Source organism: Lathamus discolor, chromosome 2 (assembly GCF_037157495.1).
Source record: "Lathamus discolor isolate bLatDis1 chromosome 2, bLatDis1.hap1, whole genome shotgun sequence".
Classification (NCBI taxonomy): domain Eukaryota; kingdom Metazoa; phylum Chordata; class Aves; order Psittaciformes; family Psittacidae; genus Lathamus; species Lathamus discolor.
Genome location: NC_088885.1, coordinates 141,919,197 through 141,945,612, shown reverse-complemented (window position 1 = coordinate 141,945,612; position 26,416 = coordinate 141,919,197). Strand labels below are relative to the sequence as shown.

Sequence of the window (26,416 nt, the reverse complement as noted above, 5' to 3'; positions counted from 1 at the left end):
TCTTACACTGGTGGTTGCTGGTTTCCACTCATGCAGATCACCTCACATGTTCTCACTTCCCTTTCCCATAGTCAACGTCTCTTCACTGGTGTCCAAGATTCATGTGGAACAGAACTTACTGTGAATTGTTGTTGTTATTAACATTACTAGGAATTGACCAGCTATCTTTTCCACTACGTGTACCTCAAAATAGCTTTGTTATGAAGGGGGTTATGGATGGATAGTCAATCACATTGATTATGTTTAGAAGGGGACAATATTGCAATGGTAATGCTACAGAATCTGATCTTTCACAAAGGCAAAATAAGGCTCGTGTAAAATTTTCAAGATTATTCATATCAGTAAAAGTACAAATGAATCACTGCTTTTTGTAGTTGAGGTAGACATTTTTTGACCTTAAAATTCATCATATTGTACTTTGTGTAAGAAAATGATATAATAAACCTTGTTAAGGTATGTTAAAATATGAAGCACATACATCTCGATATGGATACTTTACTTTATTTTGAGGCATATATTCAAAGGCATATCCTTCCCTACAATTCATCTTATTCTGCATCACCTTATAAACTGGTGATAAATTTACTATGGAGGTATGGTATTTGTTTTGGTAATGTTATGCTCTCTGTAATTTTAATACAAAGAGATGATGTTTGCAGGCGCATGTACTATTTTTTTTTTACAATAAAAGCATATGTACCTGAGTCCATATTTAATTAAATATCAGAATATGTATTTCAAACTCTTGGGCTTTTGATTCCATCTCTAAAACATAAACTTGTAAATTCTTTAATGCTCATTTTAAAAGAAGAATGAGTAGGACTGGCTTATCATGACTGTCAGGAAGCAAAAACAGGTCACAAAAATCTTTCAATATCACTGTGGTTTATCTGCTTAAAATGTATCTCTAACTTAGACATGATTTGTAATCTGGGCTTTCTCCTTCCAGAGTTCTTTAATGCACTATTTATGTAGTTTTCTATAAATATTGTCATCCACATCAATCAGATTTGTTTTTTTTGTGATATTTACATAAATATATGTGGGTCAACATAAATGAGATTATAAAGCCTAAATACAAACTTACTATTCCTGGCCAGCTAAATAGAATTCTTACACATCTAATTGTTGCACTAACCTTGACTGAAAAATGGCTCAGAGCTATTACTTTTTCAAAATATCTGGTGCACGTGCGAAATACTTCAGAAAAAAGTTATTTCTGAGGTGTCACGGGGTGCTAGAGCTCACTTGTAATCAAGGAAAAGGGGACTTGGACTCCTAAGTCCTGTACATAACTTCTCTTTTGCCACTCTGTTTCAGTCAAAGTCAAAGATGGTTTAAATTTCTGTCTTTGAATTCTTTTCTGACAATGGCCTATTTTAAAGGAGATGATATTATCCTTCTTCTTTTTCTCCTTTTTCTCCTCTCTAGAACCAAAGAAGTCCTTCAGTTTGGTAAATTTCTTGCCTATTGGCTGAGCAGTGCATTATTAGCTTATGGAGTTAAGTTTCTTTCTTGAGCATATTCTGCAGCTACTCTCAGGCATGGGAGCACTTTTTCATACTATAGTCTACCCTTGGGCTCTACTGAAATGTCAGTCATTCACATTCTTACTCTTCTGTCAGCCTAAGTTAAGAGATTGCACAGTATCAACAGATTTTTCCAATGGAAAATTTATATATCTTGTCCCATAAATCAGCATTTTAAAGCTCTTGAAGAGGTAAGTTTCTATTTCACTTTGTTTTGTCTGAACAGTAAAGACAGTTGAGCAAAGCACTTCTGTCTGATTTCAGCCCAGCTCAGCTTCACCAGACAGAGTAGTGACTTCTCTTCCACCCTTTCCCGGGGGGGTGAAGTCATGGAGCTGTAAATTTATAACCACTCCTGGGACAGCTTGTGATTGAAAGTAATCTGCTAGAAAGTTTTTCTAACTTTTGGAGTACTGCTCTTCTCCATTTCTCACTTTTCACTTTATAAATATGTTTTTATCATGAAACATTATGCTCTTTATTGTTTCTAATATTATTTTTTCCCATTGAAATAATTGCAGTGGGTCTGGTCAATTTGATGGGCTAAGAAAGTTACGAGTTTAAAACTGCCTTTGCTGAAGCAATTCGGACCTTTGCCATAGATTTTGGTGAGGTCAGAATGTTTTTCTTTTAGCATTTACATACAACTCTTGTGGGAAGTATGGTGTGACATTTTAAAGTGTTGTCTGTTTAGAAACGGTGTTTCTAAATCTACCAGCAGATTTCTGTGGGCCTGCCTGAGTGCTTTTCAAAGTCCAGTTATATGCGAATGGTAGGAAGAAAGATATATGGTCTTCACATGGGAGTGGCTTTCAGTGGTGCTTTATACCTTTCAGGTGAAAGGATGGAAGCAAGAATTTCACTTTCTGGCTTTCTCAAAATAGAATCACTGGAAAAAATATATGAGATTGTGCTAGAAGAGTTGCAGTGAGTGTTATGATGTCTGAGAGGTCCTTGTTATGAATAGAGGGCAGTAGGGCCAGGGGGATATAAGGAGACATGATGCTGATCAGGAGGGATTTGAGGTTTAGTTGAAAGCAGACCCTTGGTGAGATGCTGCAAATTGAATAGGGACTCAAGCGTCTGCCGCTGACCTACAGACCTCTTTTTGCTAGCTAAATGGGAGCAGCAGCAATGAAGCACCCTTTACTTCTTTACTGTCAGGTTTTGAAGATTAGGTTTCTAATTCTGTCATTGTTGCCCTGCAAATATGGTAGGCCTGCCAAAAGTAAGTGATTGCTCTTTGGGGTTCTTCTGCAGGACTGAATTTGTCAACTCTTTCTCCCCTTTAAGCCAATCTTATCTTTCCCTGTTCCCCCCAGAGTTACAGGCTTCTTATTGCTTCTCAAGTCTCCCAGGCACCCTTGTCTATCTGGTAACCTCTAGTGGGCACCATTTTCTATATATTTTTAAAGATTTTTTAATTCATTAATTTAATGTTTAAATATGAGGTATTCACAGATATACTAGCAATACACAATAGCAGTTTAAATAGTAGTAGTTTTATGGAGGGTATCCCGAGCAAAGATGAGGCAGGCTTTTGCCTGCTAAGCATGTTTATATGTTATAAATAGGCAACTTATGTAAAAAAGTTTCTCATTTAATCCCTCTTCCACCCAGAAAAGTTCAAATGGATTAACTTTAAAGTTTAAACTTGTAACTTCCCAACGTGTTTTGAAAGCAGTAGAAAACAATATTTATTTCAGAAAATATACTTGCATCACTTGGATGTGAGCGAGGGTCAAATGATGCTAATTTTTCTTTTAATGTTCTGTTCTGCACCTCATCATTGAACTACAAGATCTGGAAAAACCTTGATGCCTTTTCAAACTGTCTTGTGTGGGTGGACAAGAGGCAAACGTTCTTTTCTGAATATTTACACACACTGGATGTTTGATTCAAGCATTGCAATTACTAAAGTACTTGCATAGTACATTTTGAGTAGACAACAAATCTCAAACGTAATAAAATAACTTGCAATTAACTATTGCAGTACATCTCCAGAGCAAGTCACCATACCATTTGTGCAGTCAGGTTAATCTAGGGAAGTGATGTTGCAGGGTTATTGTTTGGGCAGTGATCTTCTCTTCTTTGGAGAATTTTTCAACCCTCGTTCTTGGAATTTCCTATAACGTAAACTGTGGAAAAGAAGCCCAGCTTGTGCTGTTTATGTGAACACAAGTTCTTAAAGCCCCTTTGAGAGATGCTGGACACAGGAGTTGGTAGCACACAGGTTACGTGTGGTTGTGACTAAACAGAGCCTGCAGAGCTTATCTTTGGCAGTGCAAGACTTCAAACTGATGTTCGCATTCCTTCTAACCAAAGAAAAGAGTACCGGCATTTGATTTTCTTTTTTTTTTTCCATGCAATATGCCTGATTTGTTGTCCAATGCCACAAGAAATCTGATCTAAAAAGCCTCATATTGCCCTAATTGCTAACAAAGAATATTTTTCCACCGCCACCCAGTTTAAGTGTTATGTTGTGCCTTACTCAGGCATGTTGAAGTTCAGGAATAAATACTAAAATCTGTTTTATAAGGATTACCTAAATTTGAAATGTTGTTAAGGGAAGGGTATATTTACCAATACCTATTTCAGAAGTCCGTATGGTTTGTATTTTCTTTTTTTTTCTTTAGAAAAGAACGAATAATAAATTAATTAATTGACTAAAAATGTTAGTATATTGTTGCATGACCCGAGTAACAAATGTTTCTTTCTGTGACTTGAGATACCTGAAGACAGGATAGTTAACTATAAATTAACTATGTTAGCTGAAGGATTAGATCATTTTAAAATAATTTTGAAGTGTTCATTACTTTTCCAAGTAAAATCGCTTTTACTTTTTAATCTTGGGAACACTTTCCCCTGGCATTTTTTTTTTAGGTATGTGTGACTGACTTTCATAAGCCTCCGTGTAAGTATTTCAACTTCTCAGGTGTGCATCTGAATGTTGATATCTAGTTCATTTCCAAGTTGCCATGTTTTAGTATGGAATAGGATTTTTCTGAACAGTCTGCCTCTTGAGTCTGTAGTCTATCATGGATGTAGTCTATCTATTCTCTTTAATTTTCAAAGAAATACAGTATTTCAAAAGACAATAGTATATTTAATGTTGGGGGATTTTTTGCTAGTGTTTATAGCTTTATGTTTTTTAATCACTTAATGTTGGTTTTTTTTTTTTTTTAATGGGTTAACTGCCTTAATAACAGAGAGGAGTTACATCCAGAAAAATTGAGGCTTTTTTCATGATAGAACATACCTGGTAGATATGGACATCAGATCTAATACATGAAAACATTCATTCAACTATTTACAGGGTCAACTCATGAAAAAAAATACATATCCTGCTTTTGATGACAAATAGTAAACTGAAGACAGTGCATACAATACATGCATACTTCCCAAAACTTTTGCATCTTAGTTGGCTCAAAATTAGTTAAACACAAAAATAATTTACAATGAACATTTTTCCTCCAAAAAGATGTAATTAACTCAAATATTACCTAGGTAGAGGTTTTAGCTATAGGTTTGATTTAAAAAATATGACTAAAAGGATGTAGGGGAAAATGTGATAAATAGTTACAGTTAATTTCTCTTACAGAGCAGATGAATTTCAGGATGACAATATTCCTCATTAGAGTACTTCTAGTTTTGCTGGTTTATTGCTTTATGAAAGTCGTTCCATTTTTAGCCTGACCCTAACTTAGCTGTTTCACTGTTCCTTATGATCCTTTCAATTCAGGATGCAGAATAGAAAACTGCGACTCCTGCTTTAGCAGAGACTTTTGTACCAAATGCAAAACTGGCTTTTACTCGCACAGAGGTCGCTGCTTCCGAGGATGCCCCCCTGGATTCACAGCTTTGGAAGAGCTTATGGAATGTGTGGGTGAGTCTTCTAGCACAGCAATGCTGCTAAAGCAGCTCTTTTGCCAGTTGGCAAGCTCAAGTATGGCACTGTTTTTGAGCTGATGCTCAACATTTCCTATGAAGAAATACTGACTACTGAATTGGGTCTGCATTTTTTTTAATCAATAGTAATGATGTTTTTTCCCAGACTTTGAAATACTGCATTAATGGGAACAGCACTCTGTTCTGCATCAGAAAGTTCTGTCCTTTCAATTGTAAATCACTTTGTATGAGGATTTACAGTTCAGAACTTACAAGATTTTAGGAAGGCCAGTTTTTTGCATTAGAACTGTAAATCGGTGATGTACTTGTTGGATACTTGCCCTCATAAAACTACCTGCTCATTTGGCCTTTTACCAAGGCCAGAACCCAGGGGCAGGGCAGGTTGCATTCCTGTAACATCTGGGTTTCATATTCACTTTCAGTTTCTCTGCAGCCCCTCCCTTTTCCAAGGGAAGTAACAAATATAAACCACCAAATAAGGGTGGGTTTTTTTTTTTTTCTGCTAGAAATTACTATATAACTCCAACCAGCACTGGCAGTTCTCACAATATTTCTCAAGTCTCACAATTTGGTGTTTTAGCTTGAAGCCTTGGAATCGTGCCAGAACAGATTGTCTTTCAAGAGTATTCTTTACATTTCATTATGGTTAAGACCTGGAAATGTGAACTCTTAAACTTTGCAAATCCCGGTGACAACCAAATAAGATTTATTTATTAAAAAAAAAATTAATAAACTGTGATTTTTAGAAGGCTTTTTGAATATTTGGGACTAACATGTTGTCTCTACGTTCAGATTGATAGTCAGATGGTTTTATGCTCAAGTTGATGCTGGCTGAAAAGATTTTCAGAGATTTTATATAACAGATTTTAATTTTGTTTGAAAGTTTTTGCCTGTTAACAGTAAAACTTTCAAGTGATGCTTTATAATATTATATTCCAATAAAAAAGAGCCAACAACGAAATAAAAACAAAATAATTGCTTACTCATGTTTTCTTTTGCTTTATCAGAGGGCTGTGAAGTAGGTCAGTGGAGTGAGTGGGGAACTTGCAGCAGAAATAACAAAACATGTGGATTTAAGTGGGGCCTGGAAACAAGAACAAGACAAATTGTGAAGAAGCCAGCAAAAGACACGATACCATGCCCAACCATTGCAGAATCCAGACGGTGTAAAATGGCCATGAGGCATTGTCCAGGAGGTAAGTGTAAGTGTAATCCATGCTACAAAAACCTGTATGAGCTTTCTTTTAACTGAAATCCTATTTCTAACTTCATCCCAGCTGAAGGGGAAATCCTGTCCCTACTCTGCCAGCTAAGGCTGAAAGGCAGTACTGTGGCAGTCCTCATTTGTGCAGCAAGGTTCAAGGTAGAGGTTCAGCGTGATTAGTCTCTTAGTATACCGTGAAACTGTTTTTCCCGGTGTGGTACTGAGGCTTTTTCAAAGAGGTGCCCCATGGAAGAACTATAATAGGTTGCAGTTTGAGCTTCAGCATAAAAACAATAGTGATGGTGGAATAACTAATTGCTTTGCACATGGCAGGAAAGATTATGATTCTAAACCTTTCTGCAAGCGGCACACCCAGTGCTGGTGTGATGGGGATTTAAATTCAGCGAAGTTAGTTACACATGGCATTGTTATCTGGAATGTTACTTGTTCTGAATATTGTAGATCAGGGCCAAACTTTGATAGATGTGATATTTGCAGAACAGTGATAGATATGAAGCTTTTCATCAGAAGACCAGCTTATGGTAGTTACCACAAGTAAATTTCCTAAGAGTTAGGAAATTTGTTGCCTAGACTATATCAAGATCATTGATCAAACCTCTGCAAATTTTCACTAAGTATCAGGAAAGACATTGAATAAAAATCCAGTGTGAAAGGTTTGAAGTACTCTCTCAAAACTACGGTCTCCAGTAAATCCTAAATATTGCAGTCCTCTCCTGTCCTTCTATAGTGTGAATTCCCTGCCTGTGTTTTGGAGATAAGAATAGATTTATATGAAACTGCAGGTTTGAACTCCCCACACTGAATGCTGATGCTTAATAATGCTTCTGTGCCACCATATAAAACACTGGCCAGAGTAAAAACTCTCTTCTTTCTCCTTAGAAACTGCTGTGAGAGAGTGTGTTAGTGGTGTTTTAAGTGCCTAGGGTAAATCATCCCCTGGTCTGGTTATCTCTGCAGGTGAGGAAAACATAGACATTGTCCTGTTTGTAATGCCTGCTTCATAGTATGTTTAATTATGATTATACACATGTCTGGTCTAAGATCCCACTCCTTTATAATATTTAATTTAGATAGCAAGTTGCTGCATTTGACACTCAAAGTGTTTTGTTGCTTGTTTAATAGTGATTATTAGTCCTGTGAAGCAGCAGGAGGCAGAGACACTGGTTACAGGGAAACTCAAATCAAGCAGATCCTACCTCCTAAAATATGGTGTTTTCTTAATGTTAGAAATTTTGTAATTGAACTTTTAAACTGAGGAAATAAGAGAAAAATAAAAGATTAACACTACTGGGGGACTGAGGAACCATAATCCCTGTAAATGCCAGTTGAGAGGCTGTTAATAAATGCTTTCTACCCAATGTTCTCAGTATATAAACTCACAAAAATGTGTAGGATAAATATTGGATTATAAAGCTGAAAGAGCTGTAGATTGTGGTGGATTAAACTGAGCACAGGCAGTAAGGTTATTTTTGGTAGAACATGGTCAAACACAGTGCTTTTGTCGCATGCTTTTCTACTTCTGTACAGTTTACAGTTACTATTTATGGTCCACACCACAGAAAAACTTCTGAAACAGATTTTTACAGATTTGCAGAATTGGAGTTAAATTCAGTTTTCCTACTAAGTACTTCAGTTTCATATTTATCAGTGATTGAGATGTTACCCATGGGTCTGTGTACAAATCTAGTGATGAAGAATTCCTTATCACTTTCCCGGTATTTGCAGAGTTGTAGAGATACAACCTGAAATGCAAGTGAAAGATGATTTCACTTCTTTCCTACGTAAGCCAACAACATTAAGAGGATACTCTACTTGATGTCAAATATATATTACTGTGTGATATTTTCTTATTGTCAGTACTAATTGATTTAACTGTTATTACCAGGTGGGAATGTGACATCTGTGTATCTGTTCCTATTATGTATGTTACCCTGTGGCTTGAGTGTAACATGACTCATACTATGAGAGGCTGGACTTAGAAAAAGATTGGTTTGATTGTTCAGGCCACCTCCTACTTGTGCTGGTCTCTTCCTGATAAGATTTTTTTTCCCTCTTTATCTCAAAAAAAAAAAAAAAAACCCAAACAAAAAACCAAGAATTTTTGAAAACGAGTGGTTGTGTTACAAGCGATGGGGAAATTAGCAGCAGAAACATTCTGTGCACTGATAAATCTTGTGGTCTTGAAGTCTTCCTATAGATTTACTACAAGTATTCTCTTTTTACCTCTTATTTTCACATGGTCCCCACATTCACCTCAATAGTTACTCCTCTTTCATTTTTACCTTTGAGAAACTTGCAAATTGCTCTCATTTCGTATTAAGTAATACATGAATATCACTCTATGCCAGACTCATTAATTCTAGTACAAATCATGATGCTATTTATGAATGTTTATTTAAGACATGAATCAAGAGGGATGAAGATGTCATATATGTATGCATTAATTTCCTGAGCTCAAAAGGGGGAAGGCAGCAGGACAGGTCATAAGGCTATAGTGGGAGGGACTTCTTGCCTTGACTCCGGCATGTAATTGGATAGATGTCGTGGTGGTTGATTGGGATTTTGTGCAGTAATCTTTTATCTAACAGTAAAATGACCCCATCAGATTTTCATTATTAATGCTTGGAAATTATGACTAAAAAGACTAAAAGAATTTATAGTTAAATACAGAAAGCTAGTGAATATGCGAACTGTAGTACATAGAATTTACAATATACTGTCATTTGCCTACTGCATCTTTGTGTTAATTTTGCAGTGACATTGGACCAAATCTGCCCTTTTTTCACATTCACCAGACAGGTAGAGACTGCATTAAGTGTAGCTCCACTGAGTTCTGGCTCTGCTAGAATATTGGTATCACCAAGCAGGCTTGCCTCCTTTGCTGTATTTTGCGACTGCAAATTAACCTCAGACCAAGAAGTCTTGGCTTTAGCATGTCTGAAAATACAACCAGTAATTTTCAGTTAGAAAGCGTAACTCAAAGCTTCTGCAGAGTCAGAGAGCAGAGAGCTGACAAGAAGTAAGCTCCACCAGGCACTTCGCACAGGGCGGGTTGGGAAAGTAATAGTAATAGCAATAGTATTAGAGCAAGTATTTTTGTGAGTATTTTAGTTGATTGCCATTTTGCACATTTAGTGAAGGAGTTAGCAGTTGGGAGCAGGAAGAGACAAGATGAATGTAGCTTGGAGTATGGCTTAACACTTGGAGCCTTGCATGCTTATTAGTATGTTTGCTCAGGAAAGAAGCCTTGATCAGCTGCAGAATCTGCTCATCTGGATTGTCAGCATCTGCTTTCATACAGGGAATGTTGTGCTGAGAATATTAAAATATTTGGGGTTTTGTTTTTTTTCCCACCCTTTAGCTGATTGCATTTAGAAGGGATGGCTGCAGACTAAAACTAATAGTAAAGGAAATCTAAACCCTATGGAAAATGAAATTCCTAATCCTCATTTCAGTAAGAGTGCCTGTGACTAGACTTGAAGTCTAAATTTAAATCTCTAGTCTAAATTAAGGGGTATAGGAAATAAATGTAGTTATATTATCAATATAAAATCAGTTTGTGCCAGCTCCTTTAAAAAAAAAGCACAAAGGTTGTAATCTCTGTTTGGTAATAATAATAGTAATAATAATAATAAAAAAAGAAAAACTGAATCATAAGTAGGTCATGTTGGAAAGGACTGCAGAAGGTCCTCTAGTCCAGCCTCCTGCTCAAATCAGGTCAGCTGTGAGAAAAACAGGATTAGCAATTACTCTAACAATTCTCAGAGACTAAATATTTTCTCTTTTTTGGACATAGCTCTGTTCCTCTTAATATACTTATTTCTGCATTAAAATATAGTATTTCAGTTTTTTTTTCTTAGAAGCAAAAAACCATGTACTGATAATTCACATGTGTATATCTTATTTTTCCTTCCTGCGGCAGGGATAGGCAAATTAGGAATCTGTTGATGGAGGAGCATTTTTCTCCATATTTTCATACCAAAGCAGTAGAGAAAATTAAGGTGTGTTAATGATGAAATGTGAGCAGATATGTTCTTTTCTTAAGGTTGATGAATAACAACTTTGTTAGGTCCTCACAACCAAGTATGACATGTTGATGTTCACACACATAGGACAGAGATACAGCATGATTCATATAAATATTATTTTTCATGTAATTTATGTGTTATTTGGTCATATGAATGAGGAAATATGGGATTGAATGAATCTATGAAATCCTGTTCTGAAACTTCCCTTACACACTAAATGTTTCAACTGAATTAGTGTTACAGCACTTATATTGGTTTGTTGGTTTGTTTTTTTTTATTTTATTTTAGTGGACTTTTTTGTTTGGTTGTTTTGGGGTTTTGGGGGGTTTGTTGGGGTTTTTTTGGTTGTTTTATTTTGTTTGGTTGTTTTGGTTGTCTTGGTTCCATCTTTTGTTTGTTTGTTTGTTTGCTTGTTTGTTTGCATAAAAAAACCCACCCAAGCAAGAAATACTCCTGAATAAATGCAGTAAAGAAAATGCCTACACATATGAGCTAAGAGACAAAATAGGTGTGTTATGCATGCATTTGATCCATATTCATTAAAATTAGTTCAACAATAAACTTAGTGTGACTTTTAAAAAAAATGCTGGATTTTTTATATTACATTATTGGAAGTGATCCATTCTTTAGTAATTTTCTAAAGAGAAAATGCAATCCAATTAGACTCTTATCTGAAAAGTATTTAGAAATAGTTTTTATGAACTATATAAACTTGTACATCAGCTTGAGTAGCAGTTAAGTTTAAAGCCAAGCGCTATCTGTCAAGGACCAACATTCAGGTTTCCTTTGCAGATTTTACAGGAATGATTGCTGTGTTACTAAACTGCTTGATGGTTTAGATGTCTCTCAAAGCTCTGTGAACAAGGTATGGCTGTTGACTCATACTTCTGCATTTTCTATGTGTTTGAAATAGGTAGGTTAAATTGAGCAGCTAAGCAATTAAGTGCTCTGAAAAATATCAGCACTTATTGAAAATAATCCTTTCAATATTTAGGTTCTTTAGGTAACTGCTCAATATTTGGGTTGGTATTTTCCTTGAAGCTGGTATGGTGGATCATGCATGGGACTTGAGGCAGCTTGATATTAAGTCACAATACTTCTACAAAACTTTTTTGCTGTTTCATTCCAGATAAATGTTACTGTGGGTTATAATCATAGTTATTAACATTTGTGGGGTGTGTGAATATGGTGAAATAATACATTACTTATATTGAAACCCGTAACTTAGCTTGAATAGATATAAGTAGCCTAAATTTCCTTGGAGTGCTGTTGTAGTGAAGTGTGGCTTTGGTTTGTTTATTTAACTGATGGGTCAGGTTTACGAAGGATTTTAAGAGACTTAGTTCTCTGTGACTTCAGGAGAATTTAAAAATGCATGTTCTTTTTAAGACTAGAAATAAGATCTCTCTAAAATGACCTTTAGAATGTACCTTTTATGACATGAACAAAATACTTTCGTGGAAAAGAGTTGTTGTCATCTGATTTGTTTTAGTTTTCTTCTTCAGGACAACTGCCCAAAGCACATCTTGTCATGGACATTCCCAAGTGCAAGGGTTTTTGCTCTACGTATCTTATCAGGACAATTTAGTCTGTGGAATTTTATGTATTGTTTTATCATATTGTAGCATGATACATTTTCAACTTATTTAAAAAGACTATGTGAGTGCAAAAGAGCCAACTGAAACACCTTTTTCCCTTCCTCCTGAATATAAATTATCCTTCAATCCTCCTTTTTAGTTAAAGTAATAGGAAATATTTTCTTGGGAAGTCTTTCACACAGTTTTTCCAAGCATTAAAAGGTTGTATGCACAATATATTTATTGCCATTATTATATCTTAGACCAGATAAGTACTTTCAACATGTGTTTTTTCTTAAGTATGTTGTATTTGAAAAGTAGCATGAGTATCATGTGAGGCAGTATCTCCTATGGGAGTAATCTTTTTTAATGAATAACCAAGTGTACCAGCATGTAAATCCTCATAAATGACCAGTGTGAGTTATAACCGTCCCATGGCAATTATACAGTTCAGGGTTGTTTAAAAATGCTGAAGGAGAGCCAGCTGCTAATCCACAAGGACATACAAATACCAAAGAGTGCTGTAGCTGATCCAAGTGCATAAATTGAATTTGTCTGTAAAAGGTACTTGACAAATTTTATTGTGATACCCTTATGAAGTAACTCCTATTGGCTTTTTTCTTGTTCATTCTGTAACTACAATTCACCTGAAGGAGGAAAAGCCATATATTTGCTCATTTCTACTTCTCAACTGGAGAGCTATTTTTGTTACATTATAGTCAGCCATTCCAGTCACAGCAGAGAAACCAGTGAACATTTTCCTACCTGAGATTATGTTTTCTTCCCTGAGGATCAATCAGTAAGGCACATTTCTATGGATATCCTCTCCCATACCATAGACCTAGGTAATGGCAGGTCTGCAGACCTGTCTGCTTCAGGTATGGCATGACTAGAAAGCAGTCAGCCTTGCTTTTTTTTTAAGGATTCACGAAGGCTTTCCTTGCACAGAAATCTCTTTTTAAAGTAATAAACCTATTAGGCTATACAGACATTATTTGTTTCTACCACATTAATACAAGGCTGCATCCTGACATACTCCTGGCAGAATTTTTGGTTGGGTTCTTCTGATACTCCTCAGCTTTTGTACCACTCATCTTTCTAGCAGAACATGAACCAACCATGGCAGTGTTTGGATCTTAGAAGTTACTCTATAAATAATGGTGACTGTGACTGAAGCAGAAAGACTTGACCGTACTATAATATTTAGAAAATCTGCAGTATTTGTATGCAATACTTAGATTCTGTCCCTCTCATCACCCTTAAGGATACTGTAAGAAAACGTGTATAACCCTGAATGTTTGGCCTTGCTCTGCAGGACTGGCTTGGTGATTTCTAACCAACCGTGACAGAAATTAGATTCTTTGGATGCACATGTGATTGCAAACAGTTAAATTATCAGTTTAAGTAGATGAAGTTTTTCAGACATAACTGGGTGCATATTCCTTGCACAGTACCAATGAAAGTAAATTATCTAAGTCTGCATCACCCTCTAATTACAGCTGCTTGGTCGTTAAGCTAGGAACTCATTAGACTGCTGTAACTTGATTGATTGTGATGAACTGTCCAAACCCTCTATAATAGCTTTCTGCTGGAGCATCATTTTGAATGCTCTGCAGCCTGCTTGCTTGATATGTACTGGCAACCTAAGGTAGCCTAAGAGAGGAGCTTCATGGATTCAGGCTGAATTCAGCAGAAATAGTTTGCCTCTATCTCACAGCCTGAGGGTGCAAATCTGGAGAGCAAAGAATCCAGCGAAGAGGAGGAGAGAGGAAAGAACCTGAGAAATAGACAGTTATGGCTTCTTCCTGTTGTTTGGCTCTTTAGACAGAAAAAACATGTATAGGGATATTTGGGTCCCAATTAAGGCTTTGTTAGCAGACTGCAAAAGGTAAAGCTGCTTCACTGACTGGTTTCTAGTGTCTTTTAAAATCTGACACCCAACAGATGTGTCTACAGTGATGCAGTGAGAGGTTCCCAAGCTGGTGCTGCGCAAGGCAGCTCACTGTCAGCATAATGTTGTGCACAAGTTAGTTACCCCTGCTGAGAGACAGGATTTATTAGATCTGGCTCAGTCCTGCACAGGCCATGAGGTACCATGTTTGTGATAAAGAACTGTGGTTTGCTCTATGGATGCATAGCTCATGAGTGCTAACTTGGGGGATTCATTCTCTTGTGGGGTTTATTCCTGTTAAATAACTACCACAAGGCTCAAAGAAATTCTGGACAAGGACACCGCTTAATTCATATATGCTGCAGTTTCCAGTACTCTGCTGTAGACCAGATTTAATTTAATTAGCTTTCACCAGCTGGCTACAGGAGTCATGGGGGAATGCCAACAAGGAGTAGGTGAAGGAGCAATCCCCCCAGCTGCTCTCACTTCGAGTTGCTGCCAGTGTTAGTACTAGGCTGGAGTCAACTGCACTGATTTTAAGGATGTGCTTTGCAAATCCTTCATAGAGAGTTTCTAGACATGTCTGTATCTTTACACGTCATGAGCAGCACAGGAAGAGGGGAATGGGGGAAAAGATCTGTTTCTTTTTGTTATTGTTGCTTGGTTTTGCTTGTTTGTGTGGTATTTTATTAGAGCTTTCTGAAATAATTTGAGATAATTTTACCCCAGATTGGAAAGCTTGGTCTGATTCCCATCGTTCTTTTTGCTTTGCACCTCAGAGGTGAATGAAAAGAACTTACTCTTGAACAGTTTGAATCTCAGGTTCATTTTGAAGAAAATCAAACATGACTGCAGATAATGTTTAGAAAGGGAGTGAGAACATGAGCAGAGAATAAGACCAATAGAAAGCAAGAACTGCTCATGTTGAACAGGGCAGTCCTCCTGCACACTGATTTTTATATGATGTTATAGCCTCACATTAAAAATGGGTAGATTTGATAATTTTCTGGGCACTGTCTTAATAATGACTTAGCCTAAAATGAGTAGTAACATGTAAAATAGCAATGCAATACCACAGAGGTGATCAAGTACCTGTGTCAGTATGACATTCTGCACCAAATGTTCAAGCATAAAAGCAGTATAAATTAGGATAGATGCAGTACTGCACCAATGGTTGGTTCCCAAATAGGCTCCTTTTATGCAATAAATCTTCATCCTTAAGAGTATTTATTTTGTGTTTCTAAACTGGCACTGCTTAAATTCTGAAGAGGCCCCAAAAATCTAATGTAAAGTGTCTTCCACTGAAATAGAATCCTCTATCATTTTGCCATTTAATTTGAGAGTTTATCAGCTTATGTTTCTTCATAGAGTGTGAATCAGGAAGAAGGCTATTTGAGCTCAAATAAAGGCTGAGTTTATACAACTTTGCTTATCACTTCCAAGTTTGACACTTTAACCTCGTGTCATGCACATCTATTTAGTGCATATAAATACTGCAGGCACAGTAGCAAACTGTTAGCTCATCTTTTAAGACTATTCTTTTGAGATATTTCTTGTAGAACCTAATTAGCTTGGTTGTTCATATATTTGTGCGTTTTAAGCCTTTTTACTCAAATTCTAATTTATTGGTTTCCCATGAGCATTCCTTGGCATTCTTAGCTAATCAGACACTTAAGTCTGATGATTTCTGTGAACCTGGTTCCAAGTCAAACTGCTGGAGAGCAGAGAATCATGCAGGTATCTAGTTGCAAAGAGCCACTGCAGTAGGACACCAGTGAGAGCAGGTGCTTTACAGCATATCAGATTTGTTAAGAACTTTGTTTAGGAAGTTCAAACACGGGGCATGACTTTCAAGCACAGATGTTTGAATTGCACTGTAATGTTTCATAAAAATCACAGGTATTTCAAATGGCATTAATATCCCATGATAACACCATGGCACACATTAGAGTGAGCTCCTGGTGAAAATGACAGCCAGCTGTTAAATCATGCTCTTTCTCTGTCAGATACAAATGTGAACATCTTGAATAGATTGCCAGCTCTTCCTATACAAAGAGTTCAGCACAGTAGAAAGAGTACTGTGAAAACTGTCAAATGTTTTTTCTCAATTCATTGCTTTTAAAGTTGCCCAGTGAAACCTTAGCTGTTGACTAGATGCAAGTGCCAAGCAGCTTTGATCAGATGGAGAGTAGCTGTCTTGAAGCTAGATTGCTTTTAGCTTTAATGCTACAGTATCTTCAATACCGAAAAAAGTGCCACATTTATCTGCTAGTTGAAATGACAAATGCCTAAATGATTCCTAAAACAAAGATAGGTAAAAACTACTACGAAGATGGTTAAATTCCAGCTTTGTTCTTTTGCTCTGAATTTATGGACCAGAGTATTTTGTTACCTCCTGATTTACTGTCTGTTCCTTATAACATCTAAACTAGAAGAAACAACTTTTGTGAGGCCTAGTAAAGAAAACCCACAATTTGGCTGAATATAGAGAATAAATTTTAAGCATTGCAAAAGATTGTACAGGAGAGATGCACTAAAAATCAGTGCACAACTCTGCCAGATAGCACTAGGAGTGATATATGAGTAAGATTATTTGGATATATTTACAGCAGAAGAAAAGAGATTGTATTTGATAACTGATGGCTGAAGAAATTTCTGGACTGTAAAAACTCCACAGATAAAAAATATCTACTGAGCAAGTCCTGTGTCAGGCTTCAAATCATTGCTCTGGTTAGGAAATTAGAATAGCTGATGGAAGATTTCTAGTTTAAAGAAAGTACCGTAACAGAACACAGGGAGATAAGTCTGGAAGAAAAAGCAAGTTGGCTTTAAGATCATTTCAGACTGTGTTAATTTTATAAGCTGTAATACTGACATTCTGATGTAATGGTCAGAATCAATTTTTCATGATCATTGAAGGTGATTAAACATATATTCTCTGCAGGACTTATGTATATATGCCATCAGCTGTAATTCACAGCACTCAGTATGTGATTATTCTGCCACTGGACTTTCTTAATTGGCTCTGTAGCCCAATGCCAGCTTGAGCGTAGGCTGCAGTAATACCTCTTGAGATCAGGGGAAGCCAGTGGAACATGAGTCCTAAACACAGAAATGGAAAAATCCTGGGAGATAAGGTTCATTTTATTCTTGCAGCTGTGGCAAGGAAAAAAAAGAGGGATTTATCATTTCTGCAGAACTCAGTAATAGAGGTGGCCCAAAAACCAAAGAAGTGTTTCGTAAGAAGTTTTATAACATGCTGAATATTTCTTTCAACTGGAGTGTTTTTATTAAAGAAGTAATTGTCCTTAAAGTTAAAAGCTTTAAAAAAAGTTGATTCATATGTCTTTTCCAGAATAATGTTTTCTGGGTGGAGTATGTTATGAAAGAATAATGTATTACTTTCTCTTACTTTTCTTCCAACCATCTGAATTATTTGTTCAGGATGTTTAAAAGAATTCCATTTTATGGGAGGGGAACTTCCCCTCATGCCCCTTTTCATTACGTAGTCTTTCAGTATCTCAGACTGTGACTCAAGCTTATAAAGCATTCACATCCTAGTTCTTTGGGTGTGATACTTATCTGGAGTAGGTCAGTGTTCTATAGATGTGTTGCTATTTGGTCTTTTATAGCATTGATGAGCATGAGCTTCTTGATGGTTATTGCCGAAAGTCAGAATTTCTGACGAAGCCAGTAAAGCTTCATTGATTGATTGGTTTAAATGAGAAGCAAATCTGGCTCTTTTGTAGTTGTTACTTGTTCCACAAAATATTAGGATTTCAGAACTTAAAAGTGAACTGAAAATAGGAGCCAGAATATAACTACCATCCTCCTCACTTCATGGAACTGTGTTGGGACCTCTCTCTAATTGAGGGAAGGTTGTCCTAATAAAAATTAAAGAAGAAATTATTAAAAAGGGAGAAAAAAAAAGGGGGGGGAGGGGGGAGAAAGATGCACTTTCCCCAACCAGCTGAGTGTAGAATGAGAATTCAAATGGTGTTGTGAACTTGGAGTTGTAACTGGTTGCATCTGTGCATGCACTTCAAAGCTGGGAAAAACATGTTGCAAAAGAACCATTTAATTTTTATTTATTTATTTATTTTTTAACAGTTGTCCAAGTACGCATCTCCATATCATCTTTCAGGGCTATCAAAACAGGGTGAGGATCTATTGATAGGGCTATGATTTATTTTTCTATGTGAACCAAAATGTAATCTAATTACACAGTCAACTGTGTAAACTCTCTGTAACGGTTCAGTATGTGGTTAAGACATCATGTCATGCCACTAGCAATTGATATTTTTATCTACCTTTTTACCACTTACACTAATTTTTGTACTGGTTTTATTCCAACACAATAATAAAGAAGAGAACAGGGAAAGGCCTTTCTACTGAGAAGAGAGTGATGTGGAAACTTCGGGCTTCTCCCTGAATCAAAAGTGGCACATTTTGGAAAGACACATTTTCAGGAGGTGAAACTCTGACACTTTCAGCATAGCAATGCTTTATCTGCAAAAAGAAAGAAAGGTACAGATACCTGAAATCTGTAAGAGTATTCATCTGCTGTGGACACTTGGAGAACGTTCAGGTTCCTCCTTCAGCAGAACTCTTTGAACTGTGAAGTTACTATGCGTCACTTGCAGGAACTCTTATAAAAGGGCTTTACCTATTACTTGCTAAAATGATTCAGTGAAGAGAGTGGTGTAGTAATTAGGGCATTGAGAGCTCCCTGTATTGTTTTCTCGTATGATTTTTGTCGTCAGTTTTCTGATTTCTTAAAGCTAAGCTGCTGGAACCACCACGTAACAGTTTTCATGTTTTAGCTGTTTTTCAAGTCTTTGTTAGCTGCAGGCAAGAATCTGAAAACATGGACACCCTGAATGATTCAACACCATAAATTAAATAAAAAGCACTGGAATTTAATTATTGCTCTAAAATCTAGTGGTTTTGAATTTTACTTGTGACTGGCTCATGATTAACTTGGTTGTCAAACTTGTACCCAGCATCCAACCCCAAAAGGAACATATTTAAAGGTTCTGATTAAGATTTTTCAGTTTGCTAAAACGCTGTGCCTTGTTATTTGTGTGAACACTCTGATATATTTTTGTCTGAAAACATTTGGCATATAATTTCTGAAGAAAAGGATATTGTTGTGTAGGGCTATACATTTGGTGTATTTCCAAAGAGCTTGCTTTCATGTTATTTATGTAAAACCTAGTCAGCAGCAAAAAATCAAGTGAAGGAGCATTTCAATGCAATGATCTAACGTGCTAATTTGAGAAGATAAAAATTCAGATTCTAGTTTAGGTTCTGAAAAATGAACTAATGCAAAGCATTGTGACCTAGCAAAATAATAGCTTGTAATTTACTTCCTTGGTTCCTGTCAGCAGTTTCATTTGTGTTGAATAGGTATAATTGTGTATCCTCAAAGAGATTGCACTAAACCTGGTTATGGTATAGGCAGACTTTCCAAATCCTTTATTAAGCTCAGCAATTTCCTGATGCAGATAAAAATACTTTGGTTTTATTTGCATTCTACTGGTAAAAAGTAGCTTTCTTTAAAAATGTGTCACTTGTGATCCTCAAAGTTGAGCTGACTAAGGGTTTCCTATTTACATTAGTGTTCATGTGAATATGGTGTTTAGCTGAGCCAAATTTAAAGTAAAAAAGCACATATTGAAAGGCCTTTGACTGATAGTGATGCCACCATGCTACCGCATGCATTAAATTTTGAAAGCAAGCGTTTTCTGGTTGTTTAACAGTCCAGAGGAGTTGCACTGGGAAAGTATGGGAGGTTTCAAGCCTAAGCCATTTTATATTAAATGAAGTGATAATAGTTACTGCCATTAGCCACATGACTCAGAGAACTCAGAGAAAAATTGTTTATGCTTGGCTGAAGTTAATGCTAAACAAGCTCCATAATGTCATTTTTGCTAACAAACAAATTTTCCCGTTAAAAAGGAGCTACAATGTACTATAGGGTTCTTACAGTTCTGAAGATTAAGTGCAAGAGGTACTTTTCTAATTTGTAAGTTTTGGGGTGTTCTTTTACAAAACTTAAAAAAATTAATAATCAGATCAAGATCTTCCTTACCTGAAGCTTCATACAGTGTTTATTACAGCCTAGATTTATTTCAGTGGAAAAATAGCAGGAAATTATGTATTTAATCATGTGTATTATGTTAAAATTTGGAAACATTTTTGTTTGAGTTACTGGAGCTCAAGAGCCAACATTTATTATTCTGTTTTGATTTTTATAACTCTCAACCTATTTGGCTAAGTTATGGAAACCTAGATTTTGCATGTGCTTAATTTTTTTCCAAATAGGCTTGGCATCTCTCATGCTTTTCGTTTATACCTAAAGGTTGCCGTGTTATCCCCAAAAGCTAATGCTCCATGTTAGAGATATTGGGATAATAGTTGTTTGTTTATATATAATACAAATATTAACATGTTTGCATATACACATAGAAATAAATTGTTTGTAGGCTTCAAGACTTGCTAGTATTTGCTAAATCCAGAAGATACTTGCATCTAGAATAACTTGAGTCTTTAGTTATTGGTACTTCTTTTAATACACAAATGTCATTATTCATTTTTCAAAAATTTGTTCAATGGTAATTGCAGGTCCTAGTGAGTGCTGAGCACTTTTGAACATTTGCTGAAGTGTGTTCTTTCAGAACGATGAGTGCGTTTCAAGAGATTCCTTCATCCTTTTTCAAAATGCCTTACTGACTTGTAGTTGCACTTGCTGGTCTGAATCCCTCGTTGTGAAAATGTCCATCATAAAGTTAGCCTTTTCTGCCCAAAGTAATGGTATTGTAGAGCATGCTGTAGGTTTTTGTAGTCTTACATTTCTCTATACTAAAATTCAAGACTGTAAAATGCTAGATTATAAATAGTCAGAAGCAGTGATCTAATCTGTGAAATATTTGGCTATGTTGCAGTTACACATCTCATCCCAAGTGGGACAAAATAATCTAGTGGTCATATTTGCTGAACACTCCTCAGGGAGCTCCCTACCCCCAACTTGGGTTTAGAAATTGAGTTTGAAACACTTAAACAATAAAACTTTTTTTATATTTTTTTTTTATTTTGCGCTATTCTTGGAATTCTCTGGTATCAATAAAAATATGCTAAATTTATTTTCAAGTATTTAAAACATTATGTTTACAAGATCTAAAGCAAGGGGTGGAATAATGAAATAAAGAATGAGGGTCAGGGATTTCTTCAATGTAGCTACCTGTGGATTACTCATTAGTTTGGAATAATGGTAGCACAGTGTGTCTTTGAATGCAGTCTGGATATTAACCCTCATCCCTAGAATCCTACCCATGACCTCAAGAATATTTAGCTTTCTATATCATTGTAGAAATTCTTGACCATTATTTAATTTATCTTACCCTTAAAAAGGGATTTAAAATCTCTCATTGATACCATGCCATAGGAACAGACTTTGCTGCTTCCAGTGCTGGCTGAAAGTAGAAATTGCAGAAGCATATGAAAATATTCAAATTGTGATTAATGGATTATGTTTTGTTTTGTATGGTTATATTGCTATTGTACTGTGTATAATTGTGTTATTTGATATACAGCTCTTTTTCTAAATGTCAAATTGTGGCTAATAAGTAAACTTAAAACTCCTTTTCATGCTTACTACATACTACATTAAATGATCTTCAATGGCGTAATGGAGTTTGGAGAGGAGACATAGCTGTTGTGCACACTGTGCATTTTTTGTTGTGACATTTCTACTTCTGGGGTGATTGCTTTTTTATTTTATTTTGTTCTCTAATGTAGACACACAAAAATGATTTTTTTTCTTTTTTTTAAGTCACTTGAGGAAAAAAAGGAGGCTGATAATATTTCATAATATTTGTCCTGGGTTCAGCAGTAGCAGTCATTTTTCTCCTTCTTAGTAGCTCGTGCAGTGCTGTGTTTTTGACTTTCAGCCTGGGAACTGTGCTGATAGCACTGATGTTTTCAGTTGTTGCTCAGTAATGTTTACTCTGACCAAGGGCATTCTGAGTCTCATGCTCTGCCAGGAAGGAAGGGAAGCCAGCAGGAAGCAGAGACAGGACACCTGACCCGAACTAGCCAAAGAGGTATTCCATACCGCAGCACATCATGCTCAGTATATAAACTGGGGACAGTTACCCAGAAGGGCTAGACCACTGCTCGGGTTGGGCTGGGTATCAGTCGGTGGGTAGTGAGCGGTTGTATTCTCTTCTGTTGTTATTTCCCTTATCATTATTATTATTGGTGGCAGCAGTAGTGGTTTGTGTTACACCTTAGTTACTGGACTGTTCTTATCTCAACCCGTGGGAGTTACATCTTTTTGATTCTCCTTCCCATCCCTCTGTGAGTGGGGGGAGGAACGAAGGGGAGTGAGCAAGCATCTGTGTGGTCCTGGGTTGCCGGCTGGGCTTAAACCATGACAATATTCCATTCAAATCTTATGCTTGTCAGTCCTGTATTGAGATGAGATTTGATATTCTTGTTTGATGGAGTGACTGCACTCGGGATGTTTGTACAAAAGTAGATGCACTTTTGTACACTTTCTTCATAGTGCATGTTGCAAATCACACCAAACACTGGCTCATCTTGCCCAGAGAGGCTATGGAGCCTCCCAGCTTGCTGATAGGTAGTCAAAAGCCACTTGGACATAGTCTACATGGTCCTGCTCAAGCAGGAGAGCTTAAACCAGATGACCTCCAGAGGTTCTTTCCAACTTCAATCATTCTCTGATATGCATAGTTTGATTTCAAAATGGGATTTGAAGTAACTGTAAATAATGATACTATTTATCTTTAAAAGCAAGAATGATGCCAGCAAAATGTGCCTTTGTGCTATGCACCTTAGAACGCCATATGTTTTAGTCCAGGTATGGACATTGCCATCCTGGGAAGTGCAATTTCTGTGGCTAGATGAGAGACGGGAAACTGTACACCTCACTGGAACACTGAGGGTGATTGTGGAGAAAATTTCTGACCCCTTGGAGTGCTATGGAAATAAAAAATTAATGACAACTTACCTAAGATATAGTAATGCCAGCAAAATATCTGCAGCTTATTTGATGTATTTGAAGGTAGAACATAATTCTTTGTTTCATTGTACATGTTCTTTCCTTAAAGCTGAGACACTAGCACCATTTTTGTCTCTTGTACTATCCTAAAATACTTCCCCTCATCGCCTGCCAGTATTTTGATCACTGTCTCTCTGCTACACTAATGATTATCATCATAAATATAAGTGACTGTAGAAACTAAAAAGTTTCCTTCTGCCTTGAAATATCAATATTAAAGTCTGAAATCCATTAGCCACTTGTTCTTTCATTTCTGAGTCACCCTCGTCTTAACCTTCTCAAAATAAAATTAACAACTGAAAGTTTGCAGTTTTGGTGGCTGAGGCAGAAGCATTGGCAGGAAGGCATTGTGCTTAAAGTATTCTTTCAAATACTTGTTGAACTTACCACCATCTTCTGTGTGTAGTTTCTTACTGCAATAATTCAGATGATTTGGCTGCATTATATTCATCTACGAATCTGCAACTATTAGGATTTTCCTTAGTACAACAGTTGGCTGAACAACACGGTTTATTAACAGGCATCTTTCTCTTTTCTGGTCCCATATAAGCACAGGAAAACAATTTTCTCTCTTTTCCCAAAGACGATATAGCTTTTACTTCAGAGTGTTGTCTGGTGTAGTTATAAGGGAGGGAATCTTAATCAGTCATTTTATCAGAAATTAGTTTCTCCATATCTTTTGTAACAACCATTCTGGACCAGTCTTTTGAAACTGAATAATTTGAAGCCATATGCAGAAATACTCATCATTTTTTCTATGGTACTAAACCTAGGGACTCTTCATCAGGGATTGTAGTGATAGGACAAGGGTAATGGGTTTAAACTTACACCAAACCAGTCTATGATTCTGTGGTCAGTATCATAAGGTGGCGAAGAAGTTACTGAGTGGCAGGAGGGCAGTGGGGCTTTTGCTTCTACCAGAAAATACATTCCCCAGCAAAAACCTTCTTTGCAAGACCTTCCACCACATTCAGTGCCTCCTTATGGTCATGTACATGCCAGGGCTGATGCATGCTAGTGAAGTTTCTTATTAAGGGAAGCATAGAGTTTTGTCCTACTCTTGAACTGTTACTGGCATGTTGGTTTTGGGCTACAGTTACAGTAGTAGTGTTGGCGGATCCTTGGTTGACCCAGAGCAGCCACTTTCATGCTTTTGTGTTATGCTACCAGCTGACTATCTCAGCCTGTAACATTATGCACATAGGTTTTTAAGGATCTGTGAAATTTGATGGTCAGAGCTTTGTACAGGACTTACGGCCAGCATAGAATGAACAAAATTCTGCTAACGATAGTAACTTGTATCTGATCTGTTGTTTGAAAGCTCAGTTATGTTCCCAAGCATTAATTCTTGCATATAAGAGGGGAATAAATCTTATCTTCAAAGATGACCATATTTTCATTTCCGGATGAAATTTCTGAACAGAATCACTTATCAAAACAATGCTTTGAGAAATTATGAGACTGAGTCAGTGAAATTCTTCACTATATAAGTTATGGGTTGAAATCAATCCCATCTATTATAATTTAGACAAGAAAAAACCTATCTTCCCAGTTTGTAACATACTCTGTGTTGTTCAGCATTAGCTTTAGCTTCTGTCCTTGGCCTATTCACAGATCTGCAGCCTGTTACAGTGGTGCCTGTTAGAGCAAATGCTGTGAAAGTTTTGCCAGTTTTTCTATGATAAACCATATTTTCCAGGAATTCATACTTAAACATTAAAAAATCCCATGCAATTGAGACTTGGCATGGAAAGTCTTGATTCATGATTTCGCTCATATATTTATCCAGATTTTCAAAAATAAATCAGTCATCTAATTTATTAAGTTGGAGGTATTTCAAAATAATTTATTGTTTCAAGATCATAGCATTGTATTTGTAGGAAACAAATAATATTATGATCACTTAATCTAAATAGACACATTTCCTGACAATGAATAATTACTTTATTGCTGTTACCTCACAAATCACTTTTAAATGCTTCTGTGTGTTTTTCCTGTTGGGTAGATCCATGCAGAAACTGCAGTAGTTTAAACTGATTGTATCATTTTTTGTATTCTACAAATATTCAAATAGCTAAGCTGTTTTTCTTTGAAAAGCTAACTGTGTATCAATGAAAATTCAATGAAAATTTAACCGTATAAACTCTAACTTATGATATCAGTATTACATCCTAATGTACATTTTAAAACATTTTGTTCCCCATATTTTATAGTTGGCAGTATTTTTCCTTTTAGTTAATTAAGAGTAAATAACTATTAACACACATTGTGAACGTTCATCACAGAGAAATGAGTCTATGTATTTTGTGACTCTTACCTAGGATGTTTCCATAGTTGTGATAGAGACAAACTATAACACTGTTGAGTTCTAACAAATAATCTATGTAATTGTGCAGATTTTAATTATCTGCATAATTATTATTATTAATTAATATAATAATATATTATTAATTAAAATAAGGTAAACTAGGGAGAAATGTTTATTTTGTATTGCAAACATTTATTCTTGACTACATATTAGTACTTTATGTTTCTTTTTGGAATCAGGTTTGGGGAAAGAACTATTACTTGAAGTTTATTTACACAGAAAATAATAACAGAAATCACATGTTCAAAGCCTGTATGCATGGAAAGAAGGTTAAAGAATAACTGGATAGTGGTAGGGAGAAAGTAATTAATCAGCTACACAGTAAGGAAGCAAAGATGTTAAGCATAACTGGAAGGAGAATACATTCAAACAGGATTTTGAAAGGAATCTGGTAAAGCCAACAAATGTCAAGAAGAAAATGCTATCTTCCAATCTGAGTTAGAAGCGAAGTGGCTGTAATAGTGGATCAATTGTCTCAGTAGAGAAAATAAACAATTGTGTGGATGCTGGTAACTAATTTGATCAGTATGTCACACCCTAAATGATCCAGTTGTCACCCCCTATTAATCTTATAGGACAGTTTAAATCAACACATGGAATAGATCGCGATGAATGCACTGGCCAAGAAATGAGTACTTGATAACATAATGAAATAATTAACATTCAGTAGAGATCAACTATACTTCAATGTGAGAAGCTGATAATCACTTAGCTTAGCTTGGTTCAAATAAATAGCTCCTTTCAACATTCAAAAAAGTATCAGCCAGTTTAAGTATGTTGCCAAAGTTTATACATTTGTGTCCA

At 36.2% G+C, this 26,416-nt stretch overlaps 1 protein-coding gene across 5 annotated transcripts in view; it reads left to right on the top strand.

The window, feature by feature from the left end:
- Nucleotides 1–26,416, top strand: part of RSPO2 (R-spondin 2) — a 104,912-nt gene that overhangs the window by 65,158 nt on the left and 13,338 nt on the right. For all 5 annotated transcript variants that reach the window (XR_010610267.1, XM_065668812.1, XM_065668816.1 and 2 more), the window contains 2 exons: nt 5,272–5,415; nt 6,446–6,634. Coding sequence is in view for 4 of the 5 variants with exons in the window: in XM_065668812.1 (XP_065524884.1) it covers nt 5,272–5,415; nt 6,446–6,634 (333 nt within the window). In the remaining variant the exon portion in view is untranslated. The remainder of the gene's footprint in view (nt 1–5,271; nt 5,416–6,445; nt 6,635–26,416) is intronic.